The 20,546-nt window shown below is 42.6% G+C and overlaps 2 protein-coding genes across 18 annotated transcripts in view; one reads left to right on the top strand and one right to left on the bottom strand.

Annotated features, from left to right (window-relative positions):
- RIMBP2 (RIMS binding protein 2) overlaps positions 1-4,077 on the top strand; it is a 124,281-nt gene extending 120,204 nt beyond the window's left edge. For 8 of the 16 annotated variants that reach the window (XM_048322685.1, XM_048322676.1, XM_048322683.1 and 5 more), the window contains 2 exons: positions 49-183; positions 2,557-4,077. In XM_048322685.1, coding sequence (XP_048178642.1) covers positions 49-183; positions 2,557-2,748 — 327 coding nt within the window. In that variant the 3' untranslated portion in view covers positions 2,749-4,077. Of the gene's footprint in view, positions 1-48; positions 184-759 lie in introns of all 16 variants that reach the window. The other 8 variants (XM_048322687.1, XM_048322681.1, XM_048322686.1 and 5 more) reach the window with 4 other exon arrangements.
- Positions 4,078-4,323: 246 nt separating this feature from the next.
- On the bottom strand, positions 4,324-20,286 carry PIWIL1 (piwi like RNA-mediated gene silencing 1). 2 transcript variants are annotated; one of them, XM_048323038.1, is made up of 21 exons: positions 19,676-20,277; positions 18,948-19,031; positions 18,156-18,342; positions 17,735-17,860; positions 17,160-17,374; positions 15,947-16,068; positions 15,266-15,346; positions 14,491-14,688; positions 14,036-14,147; positions 12,741-12,858; positions 12,001-12,118; positions 11,734-11,848; positions 10,577-10,764; positions 9,965-10,037; positions 9,423-9,623; positions 9,032-9,135; positions 8,466-8,536; positions 7,786-7,939; positions 6,840-6,965; positions 6,259-6,406; positions 4,324-5,570 (listed from the first exon to the last, which is right to left on the bottom strand). In XM_048323038.1, exons 2-21 carry the CDS (start codon positions 19,026-19,028, stop codon positions 5,454-5,456), a joined length of 2,655 nt encoding a protein of 884 aa, XP_048178995.1. In that variant the 5' UTR covers positions 19,029-19,031; positions 19,676-20,277; the 3' UTR covers positions 4,324-5,453. The 2 variants fall into 2 exon arrangements, with proteins under 2 accessions (XP_048178995.1, XP_048178996.1); XM_048323039.1 differs by lacking the exons at positions 4,324-5,570; positions 6,259-6,406 and adding an exon at positions 6,420-6,588 and having other exon boundaries at positions 18,948-20,286.
- Between the last annotated feature and the right edge of the window lie 260 nt (positions 20,287-20,546).

Raw genomic sequence — 20,546 nt, 5'->3', positions numbered from 1 at the left:
GTACATGTGATTGAATGAAACATTCACTGGCACTTCATCTGCTCGCAGGGTGAACTTAACGGACAAAAGGGGCTGGTTCCTTCTAACTTCCTTGAAGAAGTGCCTGATGATGTTGAAGTCTTTCTCTCCGACGCACCCTCGCGCTACGTCCATGACACGCCGATGCGATCGAAAGCAAAAAGGGTAAGCAACCGACTAAGAAACACTTAAATTCTCATTTTCCATTTCATTCTGTCTCATATATAATTTAGACATTGTTTTTAACATTACTTTTAAATTCATTTGCCCATTTAAAGTTATCTTTCAAATACGTAAAATAAAACATGAGGAAAATTACTTTAGCCTTCGCTAGCTCGTTACATTTGTAAATGGAGAAACTAAATTGGCTGTCTGATTGCAGTCATTACAGTACCTTCCATTATAATCTGAATTTAAGCAGCTCTTTCCTGGTGATAGTTATTTCCCAAAGCTTCTAAATTGCTCTTACTAAAAAAGTTCTCGTGCACAAAAGACTGGTACCAGTGTTCCTCTAAATACAAAGTGTAACTGCGGCTGATGGACTGAGAGTGGTCGTCTTTTAATCCTCACGACTTCCTGTTCCAACTGGCAATAGTTAATTGCTCAGAGACTTCTCTTTTATGAAAGAATTAATCATGTTTAGAGTATCTCATTTTTGGTTTTGTTTCATCACTGCAATACTTTTATATATTATATATTTTATATATATTTTTATTTCTTTGCTCATCTGCTTGGAAACAGAAGAAGAGTGTTCATTTCACACCTTAATAAGGCAATGTAGCCTTCACGTAAGTGAGCAACTGAAGATACCAATAGAGATTTCAATTAAAGCTACCTGGCTATCTAATGCAAGTCTTGAAACTTAATTGTGGGGGAAAAGAAAAGAAATATGTCTCCAAAACCCTTGGCCACAGAAGAACAGGCTGTATGCCTTTACTGTACCTAGGCAAGTCAACTCCTTTCCTAGGAGACAAATCCTATAAAACAGGAATCCTCAGAAGTTGATTAGACCTCACTTTTTATGAAGGTCAGCGTTTGGAACATATTTCTTCCCGAGCTCAGTGTTTATGTTTACATAGAAAGGAGAGTTTGATGTCTAACTACCCTACAACCAAAGCTGCATATTGCATTGTTAGCCAAGCTGGGATGTAAAAATTCCAAGCTCCTTTGTCAAGAGAAAAGCACAACAGCTCCAACCCCTCCCGAAACAGCAGCGACGCCTACACTGGCACGGACGGTAGTTTACAAGGGGATAGTTGGTTTGAAACTCACTACACTCAAATATAGCTACTGAAATTGTCTGCCTTAAAATGTGTTTTCCACAGTCGATTATACCCCAGTTTGCCTAAGACCAACTATTCAACACTTCTGAAAAAAGTCCCTTCCTATGGTACGATTCTCTCGGATCTTTCCTAGCAAGTGTACCTTTGCAATATTAGCAACTGTTTGGTTTACCAATGCAATAAAAGTCTTGACCTGAACATGCAGCTCACTGAATGAATGCATTAGACTCAATATCTGGTATCTTCAGGTGTACGTTGGGGTGCTTTACCAAGTTGTTTTGGTTTCTGTTTTCTTTTTTTTTTTTTTTTTCATTAGAATTAGACCTTGATTTAAAATCAAAGTAGGCTTGAAGCCCCTTTGCTTAACTCACTGTTGCACAACGAGCCAGTAAATTGCTGATGTTTTAACTTGAACTACAAGCTAGCAGGACTCCCTACAGCATGGATTCTACTATGAAAATGTCATCTTAATTGATAGTAACCATTTTGCCACCTGGGCACTGTAGTTAGGATAGGCTGAGTAGAAGTAATTTTAGCATTTTCATCCAAGTGCTTTTGATGACTGAAAAAAAAATAGTTGTTCGAAATATTTAGGAATGCTGTCATCTAACAGCTTCATAGCTGCAGCATACACATCAAGCGCTCAGGGTCTTTAAGCTTTCTTTGATTGCAATTAAGGTTCATTTTAGCTTTTTCTTTTTCCTTTTTTTTTTTTTTAAGCCAGTGTGCCATCTTCTCTAATCTATACATAAAGTTTGCTAGCCAATTTTAAAGAAAAGGCATTTAAAGGACATTAAAAAGTAAGTGATGTAGCATTTTAAGTAATTTCTTCTGAAAAGAGTTTGACTTCTATAGATTGCTAATCTGTAGTGATTAACACATTTATTTTTCCTAAATCTATAGCTAAAAGTATCCCTCTCCATTTTAGTACTATCAGAGTACTGAAATGTAAAACCAAAGCCAATTTTGTGGCTTTTGTGGCCAGAATTATGGCAAATCAAGTGTATCCAACTTTTCCTTTAAAAAGGTATAACCAAAACTGGGCTTTATTGGTGGGTTTTCTATTTCTATAAATTTTTTCTCTAAGTTGACGTATTTTCTATAAGCCCATGCAGTATTTTAAGCCAGAGAGAAGAAAGAAACCAGCCCTTTTGCTTTAAGTGGGTAATGGGACAAGTGATGTTACCAACTTTCTTGCTAATAATGGCTTTGAAGCTTTCGAACATTGAATAAATGATAACAATGTACCTAATAGGTTCCTCCTGAGAATACAGGTACATCCCGGAGAGCACCATCCCCCACAGTTCATCTCCATTCCGGGTCACCTCCGTCACCTATGATGGGCTCTGGTAGTCCCGGGAGAGGCAGGGATATGTCCTCGAAAAAGAAAAAGGGGCTGCTTTCCAAAGGCAAGAAACTGCTGAAAAAGCTTGGTGCAGTGAAATGAGTCATGTGCTCCTGGACAACTTGTAAAGCTTCCAGTCTGTGTATTTTTTATTTTTTTTTTAAGTCAAAACTAGGGCTTTCATGACTATGCAGTACTTTACCAGATCTTTGCATTTCTAACTCCGACATCAATAGAATAATGTGAATTGCTTAATCGAAACAGAAGAAAAAAAGGAAGTGGATTTGTTGTTGCAAAAACTCCTAAAAAAAATTTTTTTTTAATGTTGTGAGATTAAGACCAGAAGAACATGGTTTTATTTGAAGTTAACTCAACACCTGCAACTCCATTGGAAAAATCTCAGCCTTTAGTCTCCTTTAACCATGAGTGGGGGGAGAAAACTCTTCAGTGATTCCTGGTTCACAGAGATCACCCCACTGTATCTAATCATTAACAAAAATGGTCTTGAAACTCCTAGTTTAATCAGCCTTGATGTTTTGCCTTATTAATGCACAATGATTTGTACTGTCGAATAAATATGCAGCGTATACTTTGTATGTACTGTGTATTCAGCTGTCTCCATCTTCCCTCCACCACGGTAACTGGAGATCAGTACTCTGTCACTGACTCCATTCAATGTCTGATGAACTCCTGGGAGTTTGGAAGTGCTGTGCTAAACACGTTTTAGTTTTTGCTCCCCCCCAGTAAAAAACAAAGCCTGTATTAATTTGTCAACATTTTCACTGCACTGAAAGCAGACGCAGTGGAAGTTACTCAGAACCTCACCCAGTTTCAACCATCCAACCTCCAGCTTTGGGGTTTCTGGTTCACTGTTCTAAGCTACTGGGAAAAAACCAACTCCACACCAAAACCCCTTTACTCCCCAAGTTTTGTTTCTGTGGAGGTGCAGTCCTAGGTTCAAAGGCATTTTCATATTGCTGATGTCAGATTCAGGCTAAAGTACGTCTAAAGTAAAAGGACAAACTGTGTTACAGCCACAGGCAGTAACGAGGCTGCACCAGGCTCTAGTCAAATCTCAATTGCAATATTGGCATATCACAAAAAACAATCTTACACACTGATGGCAGTCATTGGCTGTTACTGTTTTGTAATTCTTGTCCATTTGTAAATTGTTTTTACTGTTTATACATACTTTTCAGACTGCCTTTCTTTTTGTAATTTATGGAAGGTTTATAAATGAATGATCAAAGCTTCCCCATTGTGTCTTCAGATAACAATGTAAATTACTGTAAAATACTGTGTGCTAGATTATAACATTTAATTAAAGAAAATAACTGGCCTACATTTGTGGTAAAGTACTGTGTGGGTGTGTGCATGTGTACAATCGTTGTGTATTATATTTTATATAAATAAATAATTTGATATTTTGTAGAGTGCAGTATGGTTCATAAATCCACTGTATTGGCTGCTGGCTTCTTGTGTCAGCCTTTTTTTGGAACTGTCACTGGCTGCTGAAGTTTACTGCAGAACAAAGAAAGGCTCATCTCTCTGCAGGAGTGCAGGAGCTTGCCAGAGGTAAAAAATGGTTGCAAAGTTACTCCAAAGCAACTGTCCCATCTGTACCTGAAGCCCAGGGGTGAAGTACAACAGCAAATACATAGAACAGGCTCCAACGAGTGAGGATTACAGCAACAACTTTATTTAAATCTCACAAAGAAAAGCAAAAAGGTTCACAACAAGGTGGTTAAGAAAACCAGCACTAATCCAAATTTCTCCATGTGCAGTAGTTTGACTCTGCTGCTGCAAAAATCTGAAATCAACCTCCATCCCCACACCTGCCATTTGTTTTACAAACTGGACTGCAGAACAGTGACCAACGAAAACCTCAGACATGAAGAACAAACCAGGGCTGCTTCCCATTGCTTGGAAGTACAAAACCAAAAAACCCCAAAGCTGCCAGTGCACTGATACTCCTTGAGAGAAATTGTTTTTCTCATTTAACAAGCATGTGCTTAAACAGGACCAGCCCAGCAGTTCAGCTCCTCTCAGAGATGAACGTGCAGTTGTCTAAAGTCATTTCCTCCCACAGTGTAGTGACTGTGAAGTTACAAGACAAAGCAAAAGCACATCACTCTATCCTCAGCTCTCCCAACCTGAAAAATCCTCCCTCACTCCCCTCTGCTCCAAGGGGAGGCTTGAGCCAGCACCAGAGTTTCTGATTGGTTTGCAAATCCCTTACAATGACAACTGTTAAAACCCCTTCCAGAGGTTCAGCATCACTGTGCAGCCTTAAAGCCTTGGTAACCAAGAGTGCCCGATCGCCTCCCTTTAACGTATGAAACAGTTTAGGAGACAAAATTTGCCCCTCATTTTAACAGACAAGAAAAACAAGGACTCAACAATAGCAGAGCACTTTGAAAATTAGAAGGGTAATGTGCTAGCTGAAAAGGTTTGGATTTTGGTCTGCATTAACTCTCTATCTTTCATGCAAGAAGTAATTCTGTGTACGCCTCCTCAAAATGTAAATAGGACCAACCAATACACTTTTGTGAAGAAGCACAGAAAAACTTTAGTAAATAAGTATCAAAAATCATAAAAATTTGTGAAGTTATTCTAGCAAGCAGACACCTGTTCAAAATGCAGATCAGCTATCTCAAGCTTTTCCCTGGTACAGTGAAAAGAAAATAATTTCCACAATTGCACATATCCTGTGCACATCTCTTACAAAAAACCACAACTAAACCAAAAGCCCAGACAATTCTAGAGTCCCTAGAGAGGAACTACACTCTTCTGTTTGGCTGATAACTTCAAAGGTAGAACAGTCTGTCTGAAAGCATCAGATTAGGTTCTCTGTGAACACTCTGACCGACAAGGAAAGCCAATTTATGGGCATACTGGCAAGGAGCAGGCACTCTGATAATACCCTGCAGAAAGGGGAAAAAAGAAAAAAGGGCAGTTTTTTTCAAGCAATTTAAAGAAGCATGCAATCACTGTAACAAAGACCGCTGGAATTCCAAAGTCTGTGTACTTGTAAAACTAGTATCCCTGTTGTTTATGCAGATTTGGGAAAAGAACTTTACATACACCCAACACAACCAAAGAACAGATGCAAAAAAAGCCCCAAACTTCGCAACTCCGGTGCCCTCCTTACACCTCTTACACAGGTTTACACTCAGTGCTGGGCCCTGCAGAAGGTGGGACATGGGCTCAGTCACATCTGATACTGATGGCTGCTGAAGTGACAAAGCTGAAGCACACCTCAGGCACGAGCTGACCCTGTGCTGAGCTGGGTGTGCAATAGAGGCCTCAAGGGAAATGCAGCAACACAGTTCTACCTCCACATAAAGGAGTGACTATTTCTGCAGGTAAGAAGTTATTTCAATTTTGCTTCTGACACACAATTTGGGAACACTACTTGAAACAACTACTTCCTAGTGAAAATAAAAATTAAAGTAGTCTTCAGAGAGATCAGGTAACAATAAACCATCCAGGCCTCAAACCACTGCAGGGGCCAGGGCATCCTTGCAGGCTTTTTGGAGCTGCAGCAGTGTTGCAAGGACACCTGTTCTACCTTGGTGAGGCTGTCCCTGCCCAGGGGAAGGCAACACTCACCGACCAGTTGTAGTACATGTGGCACAGTTTGTAGGTCAAGCGCTGCACGTGGTCTGGTTTCAGCTGGCTGGTGTCATAAATTACATTGTAATGAGTTGGTGCAACACAGCCATTCCTCACTGTCTGGCTCACAATAAAGAAATCGTACCTGTGAGAGGAAAAGCAAACCCCACCAGTCTGTTACAGGCAGGGCTGTTTGTCTTAGAAAAATGCAAGTCCCCATGTAGTTGTCTTATTTCTTGAAGTCACTTTATGCTCGTTGAGTAAACCCCTGAAGTATGCCCAGGCCTTGGCCACAAAAGCTTCCTCTGTGTCTGAAAGGCCAGAGACCTGGAGGAACATGAACAATCTCATTCTGTGGAACAGGTCTTGAGACCATGACAATCTTAACTATTTGTTCTATCCAGTTTTCCCCCTGCACATGTTCTTAGCTTATACTCCTCATTTTCTCCAGCCCCCTGAGCCACACAAGTGTGGAAAGTATTTTACACTTGATCCCATAGTCCATGTGCTATTGGATGCATTTCCTTATGCTCAGGCTGCTGGCAAGAGGAGTGCATGTTAGCTCTGCAGGAACTTACCACTCTGGTCTGGTAACCACCGTGTCAACAACTGTCCCAGGGGGTGGGTTTTTGAGTCCTCCACCAATCTCAGCAAAGAACCTGGCACCCACTCGTTTCTTCACTACAATCACAGTAAGTCTTGGACTAAAAGAAAGGAAAAGGAAAAAAACAGTACTCTCCTGGAAAATTGCACTAAGAGTATTTCAGGAGCAGATTTGCTGGAGTTGCAGGGCATTAATTTCACCAAAAAGTCTTCACTGACTCCAATTAAATAAGACATTGTTCATAACTTTAGATTTTTAGTTGAGGTGCAACTCTCATACTGTTTTTTCATCTATCCAACTTTAACCTTACTGAGAAGTAGAAAATGGACCAAGAAGGGATCTTCTAAATACAGATTGGATTTCTACTCTCTACTCCATTGTTTCCTATAGAAAACATTGTGTCTTAACAGTAGTAAAGCCATTAACAGAAGCTAAACAGAAGAACTGAGCACTTCAATTGCTCTGCTTGCCTGCAGTATACGGAAATAGCTTTATTTTTCAGAGCAGATTAAGTCACTGCAGTTGATAAGTTTCAAAGCAGAATGTTGAAAATGTGACTGGACAACTTCCTTTAAGAAATGGAAAGAAAAAAAAAATGCACTTGGCAGACATGTAACAGTCAGGCTATGATCAACCAGCTGGAAAAAAGTAAATGATCACATCCATCAAGAATGCCCAAAGAGTGTATGTGCATACATGTGTACTGCAGTCATGTGGTGCATGTACTAAGAATTTTCCTATTATATTACAAGTTAGGTATCAGAAATCATGTAAATAACCATCAGAAAAACAGTTATCTGAGCTCAACTGAGAATCAGTAAGGATGGAATGACAACAGTCTTCATCCATAGCCCTGTTTTGTATCCCTGTGTCTATTTCTCTTGCAGTGTAGAGAAGAGGATTGGTAGAAATAGATTTACCTGTAGTCAGTACCAATACTCTTCAAGCAATCCAGAAATTGAGGCACTTCATAATTAACCAGGGTATTGAGTTGTCCATCTCCAACACCATCACGATAGACAAAAATACGAGAGGGCAAACACTTATTCCACTTGTGCCAGTTTCTTAGAGCAGCTTAAAAACAATAAAAGAGAGTAAAAGCCAATAGTTGTAGTGACAATTCATTCCAAAACAAAATTGGGTTTTTATTCCTGGAAAAACAGCAGTGAGTTGGAAAACTAAGGTCCTCAATCCTTCAGTAATGTGAAATGGGTCAGGATCATGCTACACAAATACACCTGCAGGAAGAGCTCTGGTTTGCCTGTGCACCCACACAAACAGAACAGAGGCAAGGACACACCTGCTCCACTGGCCTCCCTCACAGCAGGAGCTGCCCTCCTTGAAATCAGACTCCCTTAAAGCATTCTTGGAAGTGCAGTGCTAAGTAGGTTTTAATTATTGCAAAGAAACATGGGGACCAATGAAAGATTTACACAAAATGCTCTTCGTTTCCAGCAGTATTTGTAACGCAGTGCTTAATCTGTTGTTACCCAAGTGCAGGTTGGTAACACCTCCCCTCAGGGCAGCAGGGGAGGGGAGTTTTGAGGAAGCTGAATTGGAGTCAGTTCTTAGATCTGAGAAGCAGAACTCCTTTGCTTACTTTGCAAGCAGGCTTTGATTCCATCCACAAGTTCTTGCCCACGACTTTGAACAACGCAGCGGGAGAACCACCTGTGAAGAACAGAAAAAAAGAGACCTGCAAAGCATTTCCCAGGCTTACTGCAGCGAAGTTATTTTTAAATGCCCATGACCACTTAGTCTTTATGGGTGTTGTGGGCCAATGCAGCCAAGGAAGAGTTGGGGTTCTATGAGAATATTCCCCCTGTGGTAAAAGTGCCTTAGCACGACTTGAAATTCCTCTCAACCAAAAAAAACCTTTCACACACATCAACTCAAAAGGGGAAAGAACCTGTCACCCTGATGCCCTCTGTTCATCCCAGCCCTGTCTCCACCATTTGACTGCTCTCCCGAGCGGTAAGGACAATGCCACTCCTTCAAGGGATGCAGTAGAAAAAATTCACAATATATTTCTTATTAACCATTACAGCAAACCAATTTTCAATTTTCCTGATGACGGACCACCACATTGAAGCTACTTTCCAGTCAAAGGAAAGGTTGTTTTTTTATCATTTTGGGGGTTCTTTGCCTTTGGCATTCTGATCTTACCGTGTCACTGTTTGATTCAGGCTGGCGACAAACCCTGCAACTGACTGCTTTCCAGAGACGGTGTCATGGTAACAGTCAATGCCCACAATCATCACCTGCTTCAGCTGCAAAGCAATCACACAGCATGGATCAGGGCATGGGGATGTGCTACAGGGGAACATATTCATGACAAGCTGTATGACATCAGAAAGCTTCAGTAAAGCACGGCACGGAATTCTTGGGTTAAATGTCTCCCTATGTTATATTTAAATTCAGGCCCCTTCTCACAGACACAAAACAAACGACACAAAGAACACTCAACTTTCTTTCTTGGGAAAAAAGGCTTGCTTTTTAAATAAAGGCTAATAAAGAGGAGTTCTCATTTAGCTAGCACTTATAAGAAGATACTTACGGGGATCTCAACACTCCAGAGTTCTCCACCCATTTTACAGTTCATCTGTAAGGCAATTTTTGTTGCTACTGTCATGATAGTCCGTGGTTTACTCAAAGTGCGAGCCAGCACACACTGGCTGGGGACGGGACAGTCTGTACACAAATATTTCTTGATGGCATCGTATTTATCCTTTCGGGAACTGGACAAAATACAAACTACCTTTGAAGGAAAAAGAATCTTTGTAAGAAGCTGCATTCACAGATTTACACAGCACTTAAGAGTTCTTTAGGAAAAATTTCTTATGCTCAAGAGAAATATTCAAATGTTCACAGTGAAAGAAGTAACTGCAAAGTGTCAGCGTCTGTACTTCAGAACCAAAGGCTCTTATCCAGAAGGATACCCATAGTCACTCAGGTTTGCACAGGAGGATGACCAGGTACGTACTGGATTCTCAGGAGCCCAGAGTTGTATTTCTGAGAGCAAATCCCACTAAACACCAATTACAGAGGTTAACAGGATTTGAAATGATGGATTCAAATATGATGGATTCAAATACATACTATGTTTGTGTCAGGGGCAACCCTTTGCTGTAAAACCCTTAAATAAGCTTCTGTTCTATCATCTACTTCAATCCTGAAAAGAAAGAGAGAAAATGCTTTCAGAAGAAAAACAACTAACAGCTATAAAAACTTCAGCAAAAGCATAAAAGCTCACTATGCAGCAATACTGTATGAAATGTCACATTTACAGCTACTAACAAACATACAATATTCACACATTTTGAAGATTAAAAGGAATCACCTCCAACTAAGCTTCCAAACACAATGAAATTCAAAGTTAAAGGCATGTACTCAAGGCACTCAAGGGAAGATATTTCCAATGAGAACAGATCAGAACCAGAATACATCCAAAGTCAGCAAGAAAATATTCCTAAGAGAAAGGTTTGCTCAATGACTAATACTTCTTAGTTTTGGCATGCAAAAAGCTCTCAGAAATAAAGCATGAGTACGAGAAGTCAGTCACAAGAGAAAACCGAGCAATCTGCATAGTGAAAGCAACTTTGCTTTATTAAAAACCTCACAGAAGTCAGCTGTGTGACACACTACACCCTCTCCTCACTGAACAGCCTAACTCGGCAATGATTTTTCCATCAGCTTTCTGGAGACACTCACATGTTTGGCTTGCTCATCCTGATGCCCATGGATGGGGTGACCTTGGATAGGCTCTGCAGGAGGGTGCTGGCCACGTCGTAGTTGCGGCGGGTGTAGATCAGCAGCCAGCTGTCCATGGGCACAGGGCGGATCAGGGGGACGCCCCTCGTCTCCTTGGTCCAGTCGGCGAACTGAGGGTTGTAATCAAACTGCAGGCAGGCAGAGAGAGCAGATCAGCACCTGCCAAACAGCCTGCACCACAGCCACTGCCCCACAGCCCACACCACAGCCACTCCTGACACACTTCCAGAGCAGGCTCTAACACTTCTGCCTAGAACACACGACTCCATATTCATCTGTCCCTTTACTGCTAACATCAGAAATTTAAAATAAGCTTTATCTAGCCCTACAAAGAAATGATACTCTTGAAATGCTTCATTCCTAAATAACCAAACATACTTAAGATTTTTAGCTGATTAAGTTGTTACTATTTGCTGCAGAGATTCTGTGCTATAAAGACAAAGCTTTTGATGTATTTATTGTTATCCCATTTTTCTTTTTAATAAGGTAACTGCTTGAGAGAAAGAAAAGTATTATTATAAAGACAGCAAATCTTTTAAATAGCAGGAATTTAAAAAGCTTTACCAAATACAAGATTTTGATCTGTACAGCTGTGCAAAATGCCCTTGTCCATGCAGCAGCCATCCAAAACAAGAATCTCCAGTACAGAGCAAGTATCTCATGTTTTACGACAAGTTCTGACTTAATTCGAATCTACACTATTCATACTGGTCATCCTACCTGGGAGCAAACATACACTGTCTCTGTTCTACCTACTGAACTGAAATAATGAGTGGCTTTTCATCTCAAGGCCTTGGTACCTTTTTAATAAATGGAAACTAATTAGAAACATCTCTAGTCTCCTCGTCTGTGTATCTGGCCAGAAGGACTGTTTTGCAAGGACAACACTATTGTAATGGAGTGCCTTCAAGGGCTTCTAACCAGAACTTGGCAACAACTGAAGAAGTTTGCAAGTCTCCTGCTTGGACAAAGACTTGTGTATAACATTTTCACTCTTTATCCTTCACTTATAAACCAAAAAGTACTGTTTCTTTCCTTAAGAACTTGTTTCATCAGTGAGACACCTAGAAGGTTTAACAAATTGATTTATTATTTACCATGTTTCCTGATTGAAAGATCTTCTCTCCTTGAACAACTCTTCCTGTAAAGGACTCTGATTTATAATCAAAGCTTAAACCCCAGTTTCGGAGTTCCTTCTGAACATTGTCATCTCTGTTTAAAAACAAGATTTGAATTAAAAACGTAAGAAATTTGTTCTTCCTGACTTTTTTGAAACTAGCAAGATTTCAGAAGTTTTATTGCAAGGAGTTTGTTATACAAATTTTTCATGAGACAGAAACAGAGAGGATATTAAAGTGCCGTACTCTTGGATGTAGCTCAGAAGCCTCCCAATCTCGCGCTGCCTTTGCGCGGGGGGCAGCCGTGTGTGAACAGCCAAGTCCTTCATCACATTGAAATCGCTGCGCATCTTGTCAGTCAATCCTGTGAACAGCAAAGCCTTTTCTGAGTCAAAGTCAAGACTAAGGACTATGAAAATTAAACCTGCAGGTCATGCAGATTAACGATGCATGTCCTGCAGACACGGGAAGTGGTGGCAGTAGTAACCAAAGTTTTCAGTTGCTTCCTGTACATACATTCCCACTGGTATAGAAAAAAAAAATCTGGATTTTTGCACTTTAAACGAAACCACACAAGTCAGTGCAGCTCTTCATTTCCATTTTCAAATCAAAACAAAAGAGTGCTGAGATGGACAGGTACTGCTAGTGCAAAGTGAGTATCTCAGAGCAAAACACATATTTATGTGTATATCTTACAAAATTATCACCAATTTCTAGTAAATTTCTCTTTTCCAACAGAAGTTCTACCACCAGAACTCTACAAGTTATCAGTGTGCCAATGTTGAACACCGTACCTAAACACTATGCAACATCAAACCCCTTGAACTTTCTAGTCCCATTTAAGTAGCTCATCTTTTAGCAACAAAATGTGTTCCTAAACTCACATTTATACAGACAGAACAATTCACCTGAACTTGGCAAAAGGCTGCTAGCAGTCAGAATACCCATGTCAGCAGGCATTATGGTTTGATGCTTTGATACAGTACCTGTCAGGGAGCACAGCTCTGGAATCAGAGCCACAGATCCTTGTATGTTCCCACTCCTCCTCTTCATCTGACTGATCAAGACAGGCTGCATCCAATCACTAATTTCTATATTATATTGCTGTATCAGAAATACAGACTGCATGTTAGTTTACTTATAACAAACAAGCAGTTTCCTGAATAATAATGCTCACTTTAGAAAATGAGTATTTTTCCCTAAAATGAAACCAAAAGCAACTAGTAACCTTTTCCAATTAGCACATCTGAGAGGAACTGGCTTTGTCAGAAAAGGCCAAGCAGGAAAGCACTATTCTCTCTACTGGTACCATCAAACTATTGACGTGTACGAGACAACAGAAACAAAGCTTGTGCCTTGCTTCAGGCAGAATCAAATTGGAGTATCTAACTCACTATTAGGATGCTCCTTCCAGTTCAGCAATGGACAAAGTTCCTGCCCTAGAGAGCAATTTAATTCAAGAAATCACAGGAATCAAACGAGACTCCCAAGTGAAGTTTCTGAAACTCAACCTTCGCATAACCTTCCCCTGCATCTGGCAAGAGTTGGTCTTGTCTAGGAGTCACTAATTTAGTATAGAAAAAACCCCAAAACACCAAAGCAAGGCACAGAAAGGCAACACAAGTTGACAGTCAACAAACCTACTTCATAGTTTAACTTTTTCTTGAAGAGAGCCCCATCTTAGAAACCATCCAAAGGATTGCATTTAAAAACAAAACAAAACAAAAAGACATCACAGGAAAGGCAAAACAGCAGAGAAAATCTGAACTCCATCCTGAAGTAGAATATGTAACACAAATTTTGCTTTTTGTTTATTTAAAGTTCCATCCTGTTTCAGTTGAAACTGATATATGCATAAAGACTTGACAATTACAGTGGTATGCCTCAGTGGTTAAGCTATGACATACTCAATTCCAGAGGCACTTTGGCTTTCCTAACCTCAGCTCTGTGTGCTGTGGCAGTGTATCTGTATTCCCCCCAGATCACCTGTCCCTGCTTCCACCTTCCATATGCCTCCTTTTTGAGTTCTCTCAAGAGCTCCCTGCTCACCCATGCAGCCCTCTGGGCCTTTTTGCCTGACCAACTACTCACTGGGATGGACTACTCCCACCAAACCATGCTATGCAGGTTAGTTACTGATCTCAGATTACACAGTGTCCTTTATACAAAAGTCTGTTAAAAATACTATGAATTACAAATTTAAATCACATCCTAAATAAACCTGTAACAAGGACTGAGCATTCCAAGTTACAGCATTAAACATACAGGGAAGATTTCATACCTTTTTGTAGTACTCCACAAAGCTCACCTCGGAACCATCAGATTTTCTAAAGGTACCCTTTGGATTGTTATCCCAGTCAATGTCATCGATTCTGTATGTTTTGTTATTGTACCTACATAAACATTTCATCAGTTTTTGTTTAAATCTTAAAAGAAAAGAAATACAACTGTGGGACAACAAAGTTAATCTCAATACTCATGCTGAATGTTTTGCTCCTTTCAGAAGCAGTAACCTCAAGTTTTCAATTGTATAGGCTCTCAATTCTACCAAAAGCTGAACTGTAATAAAACCAAAAGAAAAGCAGTGTGTACTTCCTGCTTTTGCAAATGCTGTCACCTTGATCAGTTTGCTAGCTTGACAATGACAGCATTTTCAGGCTTTCTGATGCTTTATTGCATACTTCAGGGCACGGAGCATAAAGAGCTCTCCAAGACAAAAAGTCCAAAAAGACTTACCTTGTGAGAACAATTAAACCAATCAGCTCTTTAGCACAGGCGTCTCTAAATCTTTCCTCTCCAACCTGGGAGTGAAGGCTGTGCATAGTATCCAGCACTGTCTCCCCACGGAGAACCTTGTGGCTCACGTCTGCACACAACATGATGTTCTCCTCATACTGGAGGATGGAACTTGTGAAGCCCAGCCACACCATCAACCTGGCAAAAGAGAGCACACAAAATCTTAGTGTGCTTTAGAGCATCTTTATTCTCACCTCTTGTTCCTGTCCACTTTCACAGACACCAGAGAGCAGTGAAGGCACAAAGAAACCATGGTCCAAATATAAACAAGCTCTTGAAGGTTAACAAAATAAAAAATATTTTACAGGTAGCTATCTTTAGTCAGCTTAAAATAAGATTGATTGAATGATGCAGCTACAACTGACTGAAAGAAAGAATGCCTCAAAAGCTAAGAAATCCATTTCATGCTATTAAATATCTCACAGACAAAGCGTGTAGATATTCAGGACACTTTAAAAAGAGAAAGACCAGCATTTTATCCAGCCCAGTTCCTCCCATCAACCAGGCTGTGTAGGGTAGGTTAATGGCAGGGAGTACACCACAGCCACATGATGGAACCCCAGGCAAACTCAAGCCTACCAAGTTGTACAGCAGGCCCAGGGCCAGCCGGAGCACCAGGCACCCTCTAGGGATCCTGCAGGGAATGAGGACACCCCCTGACAGCCAGCAACCCTTGGCCCAGCACTCCTCCAAAACCCAAGGATTTTTGCCAAACCTGTGATGAGGGATGCTGACTGGATCATTGGGGTTATAATAATTACGTCCAATCTGCTGCAAATTCAGCATCTTCAAAACCCTAGAAATTGAAATATAGATGTTATTTATTTTTATTACTATTATTCAGTTTATCACATCATGCATGGTCCAATCCCTATGCACAAACTCACTGTTCTCTGACTACATGAAACATGAACTTCTCATTAAACTCAATTTATAAAGGTCATGGACACTTATTAACAACCACCAGGTGAGGTAAGTTCACGTCCAACCCAACCCTTCCCCAACCAGCTGACGGTAGCAGCCCAAACATCTCAGATGAACCACACAGTCCAGGTACCAAGGTTAAGAGGAAAGACTACAGCCACAAAAAGGGAATTTTCCAGTTCAATGTCCTGCTCTATTATTTGGTTTAAGAGGCAAACCCGTACACACAGGAGGTAGGGATAGGACTAACTGCCTCCAACAGCGTAAACTCCTTTCACACTAACGTGGGCCAGCAATACACACAACTGCACATTACAATATTGCCACGTGGTTGGCCCCACAGTAACTACAAAGGCTTAAAAATTTACATATCTAATACTTAATTGTTGTAGCCTGCCCCTAGGAATGGAAAAACTTAAAGTCAAATATTTTCAGAGTGACTTCTTATAGAGACATAACTTGTACAGCAAACCTTCTAAAAATGATGTTGTAAAATTGCAGACAAGTAGGCGAAGTAGGTGGCAACTCGTTAGTCAGTGTGATTGTTATCTTCACATCCTCCCCATTTCGAGTCCTACTAAACAGTTCAGTAACCTGAGGAAGTGAAATGAGATTAACAAAACTAGAGCAAACAGGGCTGTATCTGGATTTTGCTCCAGTAATACCAAACTGGACTTGGCCATTTTTACTCTAAGCAGTAATTCAAGACTAACTGCAATGTGGATTCGATCTCCCACTAGGACTGTAAACTACAACGTAAAGGCTCTGCTCATCTGGGTGAAGACAACTCATGGGGTAGAATGGGGCTATCCCCCCAGAGCAGCTGAAATCAAGATGAAAGCAGGGGCATCACTTACCAATGACTATGACAGAAAAAAGACTCAGCTTGAGGAAATAAACTTAACATATTGCCAACTAATATATGTTTAATTACTGATGCAGGTACTGGGAAGCAAAAAGACAAAGATTAGCACACACAGTGAAAACATCTTCCCCCTCTCCCTTTTCCAAACTCAGCTTCCCTCTGGACTCCTCTGGCCCCTCTGTGAACAGCACCGGCTACACTCAGTCCCTCCAGCGAAGCAATGAGTGGCACAAGGCACAGAGGGCAGGGGTTACCATCAGTACAGAGGTGTTTGCCCTCTGGCGCTCCTTTCTTCTCAGATTTTTCTTTGCTCTGGAATTTTTCCCTCCTTTTTAAATACACGGAGGTGCCAACAACTTTGCTGATGGGCTCAGCTCTGGCCTGTGATGGGTCTATTCTGAAGCTGGCTGGCAATGACTGTGCACAACACAGGGCTGACCCTGACCCCTTCCCATAGGAGCCACCCCGGCCCCTCCTGCTACCAAAACCTTGTCACATACACCCAACTCATCCACCCTTTCAATTATGTGAGTGTTAAAATACAGACGTTACCAAAAGATGTAAGTACAAAGGAAACTAAAGGAGAAATACTCTCTGTACTATCCACTTCTGTGCAGAGGATGATTCTAGCCTGCAGAAATTAAGCATTAGAACCAAGCATTTATTACCAAATTTCTCTACACAAACAAATTAGCTTATAAGGATATACTCAATACAACTGAACACTGCTTGTGGGACATCAATTCCCTAACCACTCTAGCTAGTAAGAAACAAGAAGCATCATAAAATGCAAATCAAAACAAAAAATCTCGTATCACACCTTATTCTGTAGTTTCTTCGGCAAAAACAATATCGACCCATCAAAGGCGTGGGTCCTTCCAATGTGCTCTTCGTGCTGGAAGAGCAGAGCCGAGCGCAGCCGCCGCGCCTCCATCTCGGGGCTGTAGCCAACATGGTACTGGTACAGGGCCCACTGCGGGCGAGACGTCAGGCGGAAGTGATTCGTGGTCAGTTTTACCATTCTTCCTGAAAAACCTGAAAGGAGACGCAAACATGGTACCAGTTACAGTCATTCAACAGCTCTGAGAAAATTTTTTAAAGCTACGGCATTCAGACAAAGATTAGAGGTCAGTCGTGTTCTGCATCTGTTCTGGCTGAGCGAGCTTTGGCACGCTGTTATCAGACACTCATGTGCCCACTGGAGCTTCCTGCCTTCAGCTGTCAGGAAAACCCTCCATGTTCCTCTTCAGGTATCAGGAACAACTTTTTATCTTTTTCTAACACACTCTAATGATTTTTTTTACCTGGTTCTCTAGGGGAAACTAAGAGCAGAAATAAAGGAAACTATCTTTAATTTCAAATTGCTTATATGTCTACAGTCTAATTTAAACATACCAGTTTTGGATTCTTGAACATGTACCATGGCTTGCCGAGTATTTACCCCAAGGTCATGGAAATCTCTACGACGTCCACCCCTATCTCGTAAAGACAAATCCTGGAGCCCCGAGGAAACCTGTACTCCTATTGTTTAAAATTTGAGGCAGAATCACAATCAAGTAACACATAACATATATACTGTCATTACATAAATAAAAATACATAATACAATTCAATCTTGAAAGGCACTTAGATAAATTTAAGAGTAATCACAAAATGTTAAGTGTCAGCTTTTGTTATGTAGCAAACATCTTTCAAATCTTAGTAATACATCTCATTTTGAAAAGAAAGAAGAGAAATATGATCTAAAGAATGTCCTAATTGTATTCTCTTCAAAACACATGCTCTTGTGGACACTGAATTTCTCAGCCTTTCTGACCTTCTGGCCTTCTCTCCTGCAGGACGCTCTCAAAGCCGCGCAGGCGCCCATGGCCCCCGGGCTCTTCCGACTGTGGTGGAGGAACACGGAGCTGCTGGAGCTGCTGGAGCTGCGGGGGCTGCGGGGGCTGCAGGGGCTGTGGGGGCTGCCGGCAGCCGCGCAGCTGGCTGGGCACGCCCTGCTGGACCTGCCACAGTTGGGAACAAACAGCGTGCTTCCAAGAGTGCAACAGAACATTCACTAAGGAGAGAACATTCAAATACTCAAGGGCAAGAGTTATGGAAGTTTAACTCTCTTTTTTCCCATCCTAAGGAGCAGAGTTATTACTCTACACTTTAACTCAAAAATACTGGAGTGTGGAAATGTTTTTTCTAAGTTGTTATTCATTTAACTAATAGCTAATGCAAATCTCCTCTTTCTAAGCTCTAACTAAAATTGATGGACTTCTCATTTTCTGCAGACCGTCTGATACCTCAAGTAACTGACTAGTTATTCCATAAAAACGTCTTCTGTAATTTTAGTGTCTAGTGAATAAACAATATTAAAAAGTGTCATGGCTGGAAGAACTACAACCTACAGCCATGAGCAATCCCACAATTCAGAGTTTCATGTTACTGGAAACTTAATAAAATGTCCTTAATAAAACAGAGTTATATTAACCGTACACTCAACAGAATATATGCATACACACAAAGAACATCTAACATATCTGCCTGATATTAAAATAGGAAGTAGGTTAGGTATGACATTTCAAGTCCTGGTTGCACTCATTAGAAAGAAAAACCAACTTACAGGTGCATCTCCTACAGCAGGAAGAGCAGATCCCTGTGTGGGAGGTCTCCCTCTGGCTCTGGCTCTGGCTCTTCCTGTCATCTTCTAAAACAAGCAACCTACAGCATTAATGTTCTATCTTCTCCTTCCCCATCCTTATACCACTAAATATTACGAGCAGCACTATTGCATTTGCCCTGCTTTAATTTCAACTGGCTCAGTAAAAGACAGCCATCCCTGCAGAATTCCCCGCTCGGGGATCTCCACACTAACGGAGCCGTAACGGAGCGTGGGGAAGCTCTTTCACTCAGGTTTGCATGGACTGGCACAGGCCGCCACAAATCCGAAGCTGTTGAGTCGATCAGATTGGAGAGCACAGCAGGACCTACGGCCTCAGCCAAGCGTAAGCCAGGGCCCTCTGATGTTAAACTTTCACTGGAGACTCGATTCAGCCTGATTTGCTGCCTTACACCAGGAGCAGAGAGAGCACACTGCTCCAGAGCACCTACCAGGTGCACCTACCAGCGTTGCAGCCTGGTCAGTCCCGCCCAGCCCTACCCACCCTCTCCACTCACGGACACTCTTCCTGCCCCGTGAGCCTGGCCCGAACTTCCCTGCCCGCCTCGAGCCGTTTGTGGGGCCAAAATCCCCAGCCAGAGTCGCCCCCCCTTTCCCGCACCCAGGCACACCCACCATCCCTCGGCCTTACCTCAGCCTGCCCTCGGGCCGCACGGGGACACTGCTCTTACCTGCCTGTAGACAGCAATCTGCCTTCCCCAGGCCCCCGCACGATTTTGTTCCCGCTGCAGCCGCCGCCCGCCTCGCAGACCGGGCCCGGAGCAGCCCTCAGCACGGCGCCCCTCCTGCACGCGACAGCGCGGCGAGGCGGGAAGGCGCGCTCTGCGCCGATTGGCTGCCGAGCGCCGCCGGAGAGTGACGAAGGGAGCCGACGGGCGGCGCTTGCCCCGACACCACGGCACGGGCTGCTGCGGCCGTGCCCGCCATGGCGGCGGGGCCTCCGTCCGCGGCCTGAGGCGCCGCTGGGGGTGCCGGCCTGAGGCGCCGCTCGGGTGCCGGCCTGAGGCGCCGCTGGGGGTGCCGGCCTGAGGCGCCGCTGGGGGTGCCGCCCTGAGGCTCCGCTCAGGTGCCGGCCTGAGGCGCCGCTGGGGGTGCCGGCCTGAGGCTCCGCTCAGGTGCCGGCCTGAGGCGCCGCTGGGGGTGCCGCCCTGAGGCTCCGCTCAGGTGCCGCCCTGAGGCGCCGCTGGGGGTGCCGGCCTGAGGCTCCGCTCAGGTGCCGCCCTGAGGCTCCGCTCAGGTGCCGGCATGCGGTGCGCGGTGCGCGCTCGGTGTCACACAGGAGGAGCGTGCGGAGAAAGTTCCCGCTGAAGGTGACTTCCCCCTCACCCAATTACCATTTACCAATGGTGAATTTCAGTTCACCAGGAGGTGGAGCAGTCAAACAAGAAATAAAAGTTGACGTTGTTCCAGCGAAGGGCAGCGTCGCTCGGCAGCGTTAAAGCCGTGGCTGTACTTTGTCCATGTTTAAGCCTGGCTTATCTTAAGCATGACTGACCCTGCAATTCAGATACTCCAGCAACTCCCCGTTGACCCCTTTATCAG

Source organism: Corvus hawaiiensis, chromosome 18, assembly GCF_020740725.1.
Source record: "Corvus hawaiiensis isolate bCorHaw1 chromosome 18, bCorHaw1.pri.cur, whole genome shotgun sequence".
Lineage (NCBI taxonomy): Eukaryota > Metazoa > Chordata > Aves > Passeriformes > Corvidae > Corvus > Corvus hawaiiensis.
Note: the sequence above shows the minus strand (reverse complement) of the source record. Positions and strands in the feature narration are given on the sequence as shown.

Excerpts from the sequence above, each read along its gene's own strand:
- PIWIL1 (XM_048323038.1), bottom strand. The coding sequence starts at position 19,028 with ATGACAGGAAGAGCCAGAGCCAGAGCCAGAGGGAGACCTCCCACACAG. Across the intron at positions 14,148-14,490 it reads GGTTTAATTGTTCTCACAAG|GTACAATAACAAAACATACA; the intron begins GTAAGTCTTTTT and ends ATGTTTATGTAG. Across the intron at positions 10,765-11,733 it reads TCTTTCAATCAGGAAACATG|TTTGATTACAACCCTCAGTT; the intron begins GTAAATAATAAA and ends GCCTGCCTGCAG.